Source organism: Dipodomys merriami, unplaced genomic scaffold, assembly GCF_024711535.1.
Source record: "Dipodomys merriami isolate MVZ:Mamm:240054 unplaced genomic scaffold, mDipMer1.0.p SCAF_19, whole genome shotgun sequence".
Lineage (NCBI taxonomy): Eukaryota > Metazoa > Chordata > Mammalia > Rodentia > Heteromyidae > Dipodomys > Dipodomys merriami.
This window is the reverse complement of record NW_027203270.1, coordinates 29,570,296-29,584,256: the sequence shown is the minus strand read 5'-3', so window position 1 is coordinate 29,584,256 and position 13,961 is coordinate 29,570,296. Positions and strand designations below refer to the sequence as shown.

Here is a 13,961-nt window from a genome sequence, read left to right as displayed (position 1 = left end):
CTCAGTGGTAGAGTGCTTGTCTAGCATGAATGAAGCCTTGGGTTCAAGTCCTCAGCACACATAAACAGAAAAAAGCCAGAAGTGGTACTGTGGCTCAAATGGTAGAGTGCTAGCCTTGAGCTGAAGAGCTGAGGGACAGTGCCTAGGCCCAGAGTTCAAGTCCGCAACAGATCCCCCCCCCCCCGAAAAAAAAGGAATGTTAAGCAAGTTCTGTGGAAGGATAAATTATTAGTAAGAGGGGAAAGAGTAAATGGAAAGGATAGTTCAATTCCTCAGTACCATAAAAACAGAAAAGGCCGGAAGTGACACTGTGGTTTCAGTGGTAGAGTGCTAGCCTTGAGCAAAAGAAGCTCATGGATACTGCCCAGGCCCTGAATTCAAGCCCCAGGACTGGCAAAATAAATAAATAGATTTTTTTTAATCCATATACCTCACCAATAAAACACAAAACAAAACATTGTTTGGAGATATAGTACAGCCATCATTCTTTTTTTTTTTTTGGTCAGTTGTGGGGCTTGAACTCTGGGCCTGGGTGCTGTCTCTCAGCTCTTCAGCCCAAGGCTAGTGCTCTACCACTTGAGCCACAGTACCACTTCCAGTTTGCTGGTGGCTTCTTGGAGATTAGAGTCTCCCAGACTTTCTTGCCTGGGCTGGCTTTGAAACATGATCCTCAAATCTCAGCCTCCTGGCCGGGCTTCCAGCCAACATTCTAAGATAAAGTATCCAAAATAGCTTGAAACAGGCACTAGAGTAATTTCAAATATAGAATTAAACCTAGAGAATTGTGGTAAATACTATTTAAAAATAAAAGGATGGGGCTGGGAAGGTGGCTCAGTACTAGAACACTTGCCTTACATGCATTAGGCCCTGGGTTCGATTCCTCAGCACCACATAAACAAAAAGAAAAAAGCCAGAAGTGGCACTGTGGCTCAAGTGGTAGAGCATTAGCCTTGAGCTGAAGAGCTGAGGGACAGTGCCCAGGCCCAGAGTTCAAGCCCCACGACCGGACCAAAAAAATAAAAATAAAATAAAAGGGGGGCTGGGAAGGTGGTTCAGTGGTAGAGTGCTTGCCTTGCATTCATGAGGCCCTTGGTTCGATCCTCAGCCCCACATAAGCACTGGAAATGGCGCTGTGGTTCAAGTGGTAGAGCACTAGCCTTGAGCTGAAGAGCTGAGGGACAGCACCCAGGCCCAGAGTTCAGGCCCCACGACCGGACCCAAAAATAAATAACAATAAATAAATAAATAAATAATTATATATATATATATATATATATATATATGAGAAGGTAAGCCAGGCCAGTGGGCACCAGTGGCTCACACCTGTAATCCTAGCTACTCAGGAGGCTGAGATCTGAGGATCATGGTTCAAAGCCAGCCCAGGCAAGAAAGTCCTTAGGAGTCTTATCTCCAATATACCACCAGAAAGCCAGAAGTGGCACTGCGACTCAAGTGGTAGAGTGCCTGCCTTGATCTGAAGAGTTCAGGGACAGCACCCAGGCCTAGAGTTCAAGCCCCATGACCAACCAAAAATAAATAAATAATAATAATTTTTTTAAAAAACAAAAGGTAACACAGAATTAATGGAAGAGGAGATATACTACATAACAGAAATTAGCACTAAACTAGACCTACATTTTCATAGTGTGCAAAATAATTAATCTAGGAACATGGACAGAAATTTAACAATGGATATCACTAATTGTTATGTTAATTATATTAAAATTCATAAAATAAATTCAGTAAGATTATCACATTAAAGTATCATTGACAGATAAAAAGTATATACAAGACTTATAAGAATTTAGTAAATAAAAATTGAGTATAGTAATATAAAGTAAAATGCCAAAGAAAGAAAGAAATGCTTTGAAACAGCTAATAATTCACTAGGAAAAGATATAACTATCAAATATTTCAAGGATGATTGTGATTTTAAAAGGTATACAATCCAGACACTAGATGCTCATGCCTATAATTCTAGCTACTCAGATAGCTGAGATCTGAGGATCATAATTCAAAGCCAGCAGGGGCAGGAACATCTGTGAGACTCTTATTCCAATAAACTACCAAAAAGCCATAAGTTGAGATCTGAAGATATCGGTTCAAAGCCAGTCCGGGCAGGAAAGTCCATGATAATCACCAGAAAACTGGAAGTGGCCCTGTGACCCAAGTGGTGGAGTGCCTGCCTTGAGCTGAAGAACTCAGGGATAGTGCCCAGGCCCAGAGTTCAAGCCTCACAACCCACCAAAAACCAAACAAACAAACAAACAAAGCCAATGGACTAGGAATGTGGCTCAGTGGTGGAGTGCTTGCCTAGCATTCACTTAAGCCGTAGATTCCATTCCTCAGTTAACACACAAACAGAAAAGGCTGGAAGTTGTGCTGTGGCTCAAATGGTAGAGTACTAGCCTGAGCAAAGGAGCCCCAGGCCTGGCACATAAAATAAAATAAAATAAAGTAAAAATAAAGTCAAGTAGCTAGGCAGCAGTGGCTCATGCCTATCTAGCTACTCAGGAGGGTAAGATCTAAGGATGGAAGTTCCAAGCAGACCAGGCAGGAAAGTCTGTGAGACTTTTATCTCCATTAAACTACCAAAAAGCCAGAGGGGTAGCTGTGGCTCAAGTGGTACAGTGCTAGCCTTGAGCAAAAGAAGCTTAGGGACAATGCCCAATCCCTGAGTTCAAGCCCCAAAATCAGTTCCAAAAAATAAAGCCAAATGTAGTAGCCATGTGTCTAATCACAGCTATTTAGGAGGTAGAGATAGGAGGTCTCTGATCTGGAGGCAGCACAGGCAAAAGTACAAAACCCTATCTGAAACTACAAGCAAAAGGACTGGTGGCATATCTCAAGCGATAGAGCTCTTGCCTTGACAAGTGCCCAAGAATAAAGAAAAGAGAATGAGAAGAAAATTACACAATTCAGATATTGAAATTTTGTTGCCGTGTGTGTGTGTGTGTGTGTGTGCGCGCGCGCATACACATCTATATATAATAGTTGCCACATAATCCACATCTTTCTATAGAGATAATTGGATGAATATAAAATAAAAACATTTTAAAACCCTAAGTATAATTATGGCTAAAGGAATTTGGCCTTAAGAATCACCTTAAATAATAGCATCAAACTGAGTGAGTCAGGCCAGGTGACAGTGGCTCACACCTATAATCCTCGCTACTCAGGAGGCAGAAATCTGAGCAAAATCTGAGCATCACCGTTCAAAGCCAGCCAGGACAGGAAAGTTCATGAGATGCTTATCTCTAATTAACCACCTGAAAACCAGAAAAGTGGCACTGTGGCTTAGTGATAGAGCGCTAGCCTTGAGCTAAAGAGCTGAGGACAGTGCCCAGGCCCAGAGTTCAAGCCCCACAATTGACAATGGGAAGAAAAAAAAAAAACTGAGTCAGATGCTTAATTATACTATGTTAAGCCGAGTGCCAATGGCTCATGGCTGTAATCCTAGCTGAGATCTGAGAATCAAAGTTCAAAACCAACCCATGCAAGAAAGTTTATGAATTTGTTGTTTTTTTTTTTCTGTTGGTCATGGGGCTTGAACTCTGGGCTTGGGCGCTATCCCTCAGCTCTTCAGCTCAAGGCAAGTGCTCTACCACTTAAGCCACAGCGCCACTTCCAGTTTTCTAGTGGTTTATTGGAGTTAAGAGTCTCACGGACTTGGGGCTGGGAAGGTGGCTCAGTGGTAGAGTGCTTGCCTTGCATGCCTGAGGCCCTGGGTTCGATTCCTCAGCACCACATAAGCAAAAAGAAAAAAGCCGGAAGTGGCGCTGTGGCTCTAGTGGTAAAGCGCTAGCCTTGAGCTGAAGAGCTGAGGGACAGTGCCCAGGCCAGAGTTCAGGCCCCATGACTGGACCAAAAAAAAAAAAAAAGAGTCTCACGGACTTTCCTGCCCCAGCTAGCTTTGAACCTCGATCCTCAGATCTCAGATCTCAGCCTCTTGAGTAGCTAGGATTACAGGTATGAGCCACTGGCGCCGGGCAGTTTGTGAGATTTTTATCGCCACAGAAACTGCTAAAAAAGATGGAAGTGAAGCTGTCTGTGGTTCAAGGGGTAGAGTGCTAGCCATGAGCAAAAGTCTCAGGGACAGAGCCCCAGGACTAGTACATGTTATAGTATTTTAGAAGTTATAGTATTTTAGAACCAGACACCAGTGGCTCACACTTGTAATCCTAGCTACACAAGAGACTGGTATCTGGGGATCACAGTTCAAAACTAGAAGACAAGAAAATCCATGAAATTCCTATCTGTAAGTAACCAATAAAAATCCAGAAGCAGAACTATAGCTAAGTGGTAGAGTGCTAGCTAGCTTTGAGCACAAAAGCTCAGAGACAGTGTCCAGTCCCTGAGTTCAAGCCTCAGTTGCAGCCAAAAATCAAAAAGAATTATAGAATGTTAGAGAAAGATAATACATACCTCAAACTGTGTTACAGCAGCATAGCGCACCTCTCCAGAAGGGGTGGTATATTTACTTCTATAGAAACCTTTCATTTTGTCATTCAGCTCTCCAACAAAATCTATCTTTAAGGTTCCTGTACCTGTGATCGAAGATAAACAAAATCACTTTTATGGAAATGTTAAGAACAGTTATCAAAAGTATGACCTCAAGATACTATATTTAGATGGCTATTTACTAAGTACAAATCAGTCCTTCCTTTCTCAAATACTCCTGGCACTGGAGAGAATATTCTGTCGGTTGATACAAATGACAAACTAATCCTAAAATGCCTCTTTCAGGCTATGTTTAGAGTGCCTGCTTAGAAAATAGTTTCAATAGTCTAATCTCCGATTCCCAATCCATGAAAATAGGAACAGGAAAGAAAACATTTATTATTAAATGCCTGACACATGCTACTGTGTAAGGGCCTTTTAAAATATTTATGTATATTCATAAAGATGAATGTGGATATTGTCCCCACTTTTTCAGATGAGGAAACTGAGGCTCATATTTTTAGTAAGCAGCAAAAATAGGAAAAAATGTCTTAACACCAAATTTATGCTTTCTGACAACATATGAATTGGTCTTTTTTTTGACAGTTTCATGAATAGGAAAAGAAATGTAAACAACTGTTCTGTGATGAAAGACAAACACTGCATCTCTTTAATCCAAACAGAACACTAACTGCCTACTTTTGTAGGAACTACCAGGAAGACCAATTATTTGGTCAGCAAAATGACATAAAACAAATTTAGTCATTTAACCGATTGAATATTGACATTAAAGAAATATATAATTGATAAATTATTAAATACAAATAAAAGTACAACCTAAATGTGTATCCTATTGTTGTGCCATGTATTTTCTTTAAAAAAGAAAAATATCTAGTAGCCATCTATTAAATTCAGATGAATGGCAAAACAATCCCATTCTACATTTTAAAAATCAAATCTCACACACACAAACAAAAATGTTGATTTCAGTGCCTATTTATAACAAGATCCTAGGGCATGAGAGTCTACTAAAATCAAGGATATAGTATGAGTAATTACAAATTAGAACAAACTTTTATATCCTATTTTTCTAAACTTCTGTCATTTGAAGTTCTACACAGCACTGACATTTGACATTGACCAAAATGTTTCTGACATTTTCAATCTTGACATACTCTTCTAGGTGATCTTAAAGTCAAACATTCATCTTCTAAAACTAAATTTGTGTTTTGGAAAAGTTCAAAGTCACCGGGTATACAAGTCAACAGAATATATGAAGGACAAACTATATATTGTTTCTACACAAAGGCTGTCTGTAAAGCAATTAAACTGATTTAATTTGTCTCAAACTGGTTCTGAAAATAATCTAAGCAAAAATTTCAGACCTTTGTAGCAAAGCCATCACTAAAAAAACTGGCATGTTCTTAAAGCAATCATGTTGTAAATCAGTAACAACTGAAATTCAATTAAATAGACATCTGTAGTGGCCATTAAAAAAAAAAATCAGACAAATGTGAATATCTGAAGGAACAGTGAATACCTGTTTGCATGTGTAGTGCTAGAAATAAACCCAGTGCCTCACTAATGCTAAGCAGGCACTTAACTATTGAACTACACACCCAGATTCAGTCAACATTTTAAACAGAATGACATATTACTGGGATATTAAATATAAGTCCATGAGAGAATCAAAAGGAACTCTTAAAAATTGACACTAAAGAATTAAATTACACAATTTTAAGAAAAAAAATTAAAGTTATTCTCTACTTTCTTTAGGAATTCACTGATATCTTTTTTAAAGCAGATGTCTTCATGTTGTAAAATTCACAAGAAAAATCTAATTGATTTAAATTTTCACTACCTTTAATGGGAATTGATGAAATTTTACACTAATTCCACAGATTAAATTGGCCTGTTTTCACTAAATCAAATGCTAAAATATTTTAAAATATAACTTATATTCATGGTGAGTATACTTTCAATTTTTTCCTATTTGGAACAAAAGTGGATTTAAAACTCATAACTAAATAAGAAAGGCTGCTTACACTTTTACTCGGTTTTAAATCTCCAAGGCCATCAAACCATAACAAGATATTGATAGTGACCACTTCCAAAAAGTGGCATACTAAACAAAATACAAAGTATTGGAAAGGATTATTACCTGAAATTCAAACAAAACACAAGTTAAAGTTTTTAAAAATCATTAATAAATTCAATTAGTGTCACATTATACAGTACTAATTACAAGTATTTACTAGTGAAAATAGAATTTTAGGGCAAGCAAGGAGAAAAAACTTTTTGACAATTTTAACTTGTTGAATACCATAATGATCACCAGTTCTAATTTTATACCTAGTCACACATAAAATTTACATTATTTCTTCAAATTAGATACCTTATTTCAGTATCTAGTGTACTTAGCTATTTGTGTGATAAAGCTTTTATAATAAAATAAGCTGATTTATAAATTAAACAACTAAAACTAGGACATCCATTGTAAAAACTAAGAGTAGATCTTTATACTTTATACTTTAACAAGAAGAAACATAATAAGCCTACTGAATGCTATAAAATTAAGGACAATTTATGTAAAAAGGGAGTGAAAGTCTTGCTGTTGGGACAAGATTTCTTCTTATCTTGGTTCTCAATCTTTAAAATGGCTAAAAACTACTAGTGAATCTTTATAAATAAATGACACCCCGTATACTACTCAGGAGGCTGAGATCTGAGGATCGATCTTGACCAAGCCAGTCTCTTATCTCCAATAAACTACTCAAAGAAGGCTGGAAGAGGCCCTGTGGCACAAGTGGGTAGAGTATTAGCCCTGAGCCAAAAAAGCTCAAGGAACGCACCCAGGTCGGTCTTGATTTCAAGCACCTGGACTAGCATCAAAAAAGAGACTATAGACCCTTAACCATTGATTCTGCAGTTGTTAGACCTTAAAATAATTATAGATTCATCCCATCACTCTAGAACAGTGTCAAAGATGGTGTTTTAGTCAGCTATAACATAAAGGTGATTGTATTTTTTTTTCTTTTGATAGGTCATGGGGCTTAAACTCTGGGCCTGGGCACTGTCCCTCAGCTCTTCAGCTCAAGGCCAGTACTCTACCATTTGAGCCACAGTGCCACTTCCACTTTTCTGGTGGTTTATTGGAGATAAGAGTCTCACAAGTCTTTCCTGCCTGGGCTGGCTTTGAACTGTGATGCTCAGATTTCAGCCTCCTTGGAAGCTAGGATTACAAGCATGAGCCACCGGTGCCAAGCAAAAGTGTTTTTGTATGGTTTTTTGTTGTTGTTTTGCCAGTCCTGGGGCTTGAACTCAGGGCCTGGGCACTGTTCCTGAGCTTCTTTAGCTTAATGCTAGCATTCTAACATTTGAGCCACAGAGCCACTTCCAGCTTTTTCTGTTTATTTGGTACTTAGGAATTTAACCCAAGGCTTCATACATGCAAGGGAAGCACTCTACCACTATGCCACATTCCCAGCCCATAAATGTTATTAGTAATTAAAATGTGTTCATATTTATTCTATTAGCAGACCATTTCTGCAAACTGTTAAAAAGGTGAACTTTGTTTTAATTTTTTTTCTTTTTAATTCACAAATAATAACTATATATTTAAGGGGTAAGAACTTGAACTCAGGGCCTGGATGCTGTTCCTGAAGGGTTTTTTTTTGTTCAAGGCTAGGACTCTACCACTTGAACCATAGTTCCACTTGGGCTTTTTGATGGTTAATTGGAGAAAGAATCTCATGGACTTTCCTGCTGGCTTTGAATGATCTTCAGGTCTCAGCATCCTGAGTAGCTTGGATTACAGTTGTGATCCACTGGCACCTGGCAGGAATTCATTCTTCTTTTTCTTTTTTTGGTGTCAGTCCTAGGACTTGGACTCAGGACCTGGACACTGTCCATGGGCTTTATCTGCTCTAGACTATCACTCTGCCACTTGAGCCCCAGCTCCACTTCCGGCTTTTGGAGTGGTTAGAGATAAGAGTCATTCCTGCCCAGGCTGGCTTTGAACTGTGATCCTCAGAACTCCTGAGATCCTCAGATCCTCCAGAGTAGCTAAATTATAGGCGTGAGCTGCCAGCACCCAACAAAAACAACAATTTTAAAAAGGAGAAGAGAAAGCCTGAAAATATTAAAAAAAAATTTGTGTTGAAGCACTTGCCTGACATGTGCCAGGCCCTGGGTTTAATCCTCAATACTGCAAAAATATACAAATAAAAATAAAAAGGATAAAACGAGAAGTGCAGAGTGTTTGTATTTTCTATATTATTTGCCAAACATAAATGAAGCACTTTTGTCAGTTTAGAAAGCCTGTTAAAAGTAGGCTTTAATTGTCAAATATGTGCTTTTGTGTGTATGTGTGTTGTTGGTACTAAGGTTTGAAATCAGAGCCTCAAGTTTGCTAAGTAGAGGCTCTTCCATTTAAGTTATACCCCTAGTCTTTTGCCTTAGCCATTTTTCAGATATGATATCAGGTTTTTTTAACCAGAGTCAGCATTGTATCTCAATCCTATGGCATAGCTGGGATGATAGTTGGTATCACCACACCCAATCAGTGGTATAAATGGACTCCCTGAAAAAAATACATTGGGGGGGGGGGAGCCTGGACTAGCCTTAAACCACAATTAATTATTTCCACCTCCCTCATAGTTACAATTATAGGCTTATACCTGGTCTCTAACAAGTAACATTTTGATTTCTTTACAAAAATAAATCATCTTTAACTTTGATAAAATAAATGAGAGGGCTGTATTTCTTAATTCTAAACAACATTTATGAAAGTAAAACATGCTCTTTGTTTTCTCGGTTGTTGGGCCTGAGTGCTGTCCCTAAATTCTTTTGCTCAAGACTAAAGCTCTACCGCTTGGAGCCGCAGCTCTACTTCTGGTTTTCTTTTTTTTTTTTTTTTTTGCCAGTCCTGGGATTTGAACTCTAGGCCTGAGCACTGTCCCTGAGCTTCTTTTACTTAAGCAAAAGAGCCACTGCTCCAGTTCTAGCCTTTTCTGTGTATGTAGTACTGAGAAATCGAACCAGGGCTTCATGCATGCGAGGCAAACTATCTACCACTAACTATCTACCAGCCCCTACTTCTAGTTTTCTGGTGGTTAACTAGAAATAAGAGTCTCACAGACTTTCCTATCCAGGGTGGCTTTGAACCTCAATCCTCAGATCTCAAACTTGTGAGTAGCTAGAATTATAGGCATAAGCTTACAGTGCCTACCTCTTGGGCTTTTTTTTTTTTTTTTGGGGGGGGGGTCAGTCATGGGGCTTGAACTCTGGGCCGAGGCACTGTCCCCTCAATTCTTCAGGTCAAGGCTAGCAATCTACCACTTGACCCTCAATACCACTTTAAAGTGGTTTATTGGAGGTAAGAGTCTCACAGCCCTTTCTGCCCAGGCTGGCTTTGAACCCAATCCTCAGATCTCAGCCTCCTGAGTAGCTAGGATTGCAGGCATGAGCCAATGGCGCTATCTTGGACTTTTTTTTTTTTTTTGCTTATGTGGTGCTGAGGAATCAAACTCAGGGCCTCATGCATGCAAGGCAAGCACTCTACCATTGAGTCACCTTCCCAGCCCCTCTTAGACTATTTTTATTTTTTTATATTTTTTTGGGTCCGGTCGTGGGGCCTGAACTCTGGGCCTGGGCACTGTCCCCCAGCTCTTCAGCTCAAGGCTAGCACTCTACCACTTGAGCCACAGCGCCACTTCCGACTTTTTTCTTTTTGCTTATGTGGTGCTGAGGAATCAAACCCAGGGCCTCAGGCATGCAAGGCAAGCGTTCTACCACTGAGCCACCTTCCCAGCCCTCTTAGACTATTTTTAAAACTCAACTTTTTAATATTACAATCCTTCCTACTCCATTTTTTGCAGGTTTTTTTTTTAATGTACAATGAGGTTCAAACTCAGGACTATAAGCCTGCTAATCAAGTACTCTACCATTTATATCACATTCTCAACACTTTTGTATTTAATATTTTTCCATGAGGTCTTTCTTTTTCAAAAATAGGCTGGTCTGGACTGCGATCCTACTTATGCTTCCTGAGTAGTTGAGACCAAAAAAAAAAAACATGGGCTGAGAAGATGGCTCAGAGGTAGAGCGCTTGCCTTGCATGCATGAGGCCCTGGGTTCAATTCCTCAGCACCACATAAGCAAAAAGAAAAAAACTGGAAGTGGTGATATGGCTCAAGTGGCAGAGCGCTAGCCTTGAGCTGAAGAGCTGAGGGACAGCGCCCAGGCCCAGAGTTCGGGCCCCACGACTGGACCCAAAAACAAACAAAAAAAAACACTAGTGCCATCATCCCCAACTTTTTATTGGCTGATAGGGTCTTTTTTCTGTGTGGGTGCTGTGTGCATGTTTGATGCTCCTGGGGCTTGAACACAGGACCTGAACACTACCTCTGAACTTTTGTGCTCAAAGCTAACACTCTGCCACTTGAACCACAACTCCACTACCAGCTTTTTGTGCTAAGTGGAGATAATTCTTTTTTTTTTTTTTTTGGTCCAATCATGGGGCCTGAACTCTGGGCCTGGGCGCTGTCCCTCAGCTCTTCAACTCAAGGCTAGTGCTCTACCACTTGAACCACAGTGCCACTTCTGGTTTTCTGGTGGTTAATAAGAGATGAGTCTCATGGACTTTCCTGCCCGGGTTGCCTTTGAACCTCGATCCTCAGATCTCAGCCTCCTGAGTAGCTAGGATTACGGGTGTGAGCCACTGGCACCCAGATTATGACAGCTTTTTCTTCTGTCTCATTCCAAATATGAACTCTCAAAAGAGTCTCACTTTATTCAAAGTTCAAAAATTTGCTTCTATGAGTCTAAATTGCCCAACTTCTAACACTAATCTTTTTTTAAGTGCCAGTACAGGGGTTTGAACTCAAAGTCTTAGTACTATCACTTAGTTTTTTTGTTTTTAGCTTCAAGCTGGTGCTCTAGCATTTGAATCACAGCTTTACTTCTAGTTTTAGGTGGTTCATTAGAGATGAGTCTCATGGACTTTCCTAACCAGGCAGGCTTCTAACTACAATCCTGAGATATTTCAGCCACCTAAGTAACTAGGATTACAGGTTTGAGCTACGGGCATCTGGCAACATTTTAGTTCTCAATAGTCGCATATATAGTCTTCCTTTGTTAACTGTTGGTAATGGGGCTTGAACTCAGTGCTTGGAGTTTCTACCAATTAGAGCCATATCTCCAATCCATGCCTTCCCTGCCCCCAAATAAGAGTCTCTCCAATTTGTCTGCCTATTCTCAAACCTCAGCCTCCTGAGTAGCTAGGATTTGTAAGCATAGCCCACTGGAATCCAGTTTTCTTTCAAAAGCCTCACACTTATGCTAGGCAGGTACTCTATCACTTGAGTAGCAACCTCACTTTTTCTTTTTTAAGTTGATAAGAAAGTTGGGTTTCTCTTTGTATTGGTCCTGGGATTTAAACTAGGGCATAACTACTATCCCTGAGCAGATGAGCACTCTAGAACTTGAGCCATAGCTCCACTTGCAGCTTTTTAGTGGTTAATTGGCAATAACAGTCTCTGAGCCATTCCTGCCTGGACTGTTTTTGAATTGAGATTTCAGATTTCAGCCTCCTGAGTAGGTAGAATTACAGATGTTAGCCACCAGTACCTGGCAATAGGAAAGTTTTATTAGAATAAAAATACAACAGGTAAAGATGGCATTTCAATCTATCCCTGCCATCTTGGTAGTCTTCCTCTCTTTTTAGTTTTTAGTTACTTTTTAAATAGGTTCGTTTTTTGCTCAGGGCTAGCCTCACACTGTGATCCTTCTAATGCCTTTCACATAGCTGGGATTATAGCTGTGTACAACCATACCCCACTTGTTTGTTTGAGATTCAGTCTTGCTAATTTCTGGGACTGGCCTAGAACTACAATCCTCTCCACCTCTGCATCCTGAGGGAAGGAACTTCATTTATATTTTAGTCAGTCATGGGGCTTGAACTCAGGTCTGGGTGCTGTCCCTGAGCTCTTTCCCTCAAAGCTAGCACTCTACTGCTTTGAGCCACAGCTCTACTTCTTGTTTTCTGGTGGTTAATTGGAGATAAGAGTCCCATGGACTTTTCCTACCTGGGCTGGCTTTGAACCACAATCCTCAGAACTCAGCCTCCTGAGTAGCTAAGATTACAGGGATCAACCACCAGCACCCAGCAGGGAAAAAAATTTCTTAATTTATGTCTTAAATCTTCTATTTTTCTATTTCCTATTTCTTTGTTTTTCCTAGTATTTGTAGAAGATTCTTAATTTCATTTTCTAAAACATCTTTGTTCTTATATTTATCATATTATAATTTCCAAAACTTCTTACTCTAATTCTTCCTGTGTGGGACTTAGTGGTAGAGTGCTTGCCTGGCATGCATGAAGCCCTGGGTTTGATTATTCAATACCACATAAACAGAAAAAGCTGGAAATTCTTCCTATGTGATAGTCCTCTGTCTGTCCTTATTTAATGAATGTCAATACTGGGTGTTTCTTAACTTTCTCAGGATATTAACTGGAGTTTTTGTTTGTTTCTTCCAACTTCATAAATTTTTTATACTTAATGCTTTGGTTTTAACTCTACCTTTCATATTAAAAGTTCTTTCCAGGCCACGCCTGTAATCCTAGCTACTCAAGAGGCTGAGATCTAAGGATCATGGTTCGAAGCCAGCCCCAGCCTGGGCAGGAAAGTCCACGAGATTCTTATCTTATCTCCAATTAACCACCAGAAAACCAGAAGTGGTGTTGTGGCTCTAGTGGTAGAGCGCTAGGCTTGAGCTGAAGAACTGAGAGACAGAGTCCAAGCCCAGAGTCCAAGCCCCATGACTAACAAAATCAATCAATCAATAAATAAAAGTTCTTTCCTCAAATGTCTGGCAACTGCTGTCCCAGTGACTTTCAGTTATATTACTTGCTTTGGTCAACAAAATATAAGTGGGTATTAAAGGTGCACCATTCATGAAGAAGCTTTAAATGTGAGTTTATGGTTCAGGTCTCTCCCCATCCCTGAGATTCGCCATCTGCCATGTTAAAGAATAGCATGCTGCAGGCAATGCCTGCTCATTCCAAGTCCTAAAATGAAAAGACCTATGAGGTGAGGAGGACCCAGTAAAACTGGCAATATGGTTTCAGGTATTCAAGCAGTCCTGGTAACCACATGTCAGCAAGAAATATTGTGGTAAAACACAGATCTGTGATTTTATTGTAGGCTAGCTTATAAACATCTACTTTGTATATACATAAAGTATTTCTGGAAGGATTTACTAGGCAATGGAAGAAAAAGGGGTCAGAGAGAAGCGCTCTCAGTTTTCACATTACTGTATATATTCTTTGGTGTCTTTTAAGATATACTCAATGTAAAACATTTATTATAATAATCGCACATAAAAATACTTTCAAAAGTACTAAAAAAAAGATACAACTTAATTTTTTTCTGAAAATACTTTAATATAAAGCAGTAGATTCTCAATATAAAAAATTTAAAACCAGCGGGTGCCGGTGGTTCACGCCTGTAATCCTAGCTACT

The 13,961-nt window shown here is 39.6% G+C and overlaps 1 protein-coding gene across 3 annotated transcripts in view; it reads right to left on the bottom strand.

Moving 5' to 3' along the window:
- The window catches only part of Npepps (aminopeptidase puromycin sensitive), a 100,073-nt gene that overhangs the window by 41,900 nt on the left and 44,212 nt on the right, over nucleotides 1-13,961 (bottom strand). For 2 of the 3 annotated variants that reach the window (XM_070028203.1, XM_070028202.1), the window contains exon 4: nucleotides 4,426-4,547. In XM_070028203.1, coding sequence (XP_069884304.1) covers nucleotides 4,426-4,547 — 122 coding nt within the window. Of the gene's footprint in view, nucleotides 1-4,425; nucleotides 4,548-6,485; nucleotides 6,569-13,961 lie in introns of those variants that run through there. The other variant, XM_070028204.1, reaches the window with a different exon arrangement.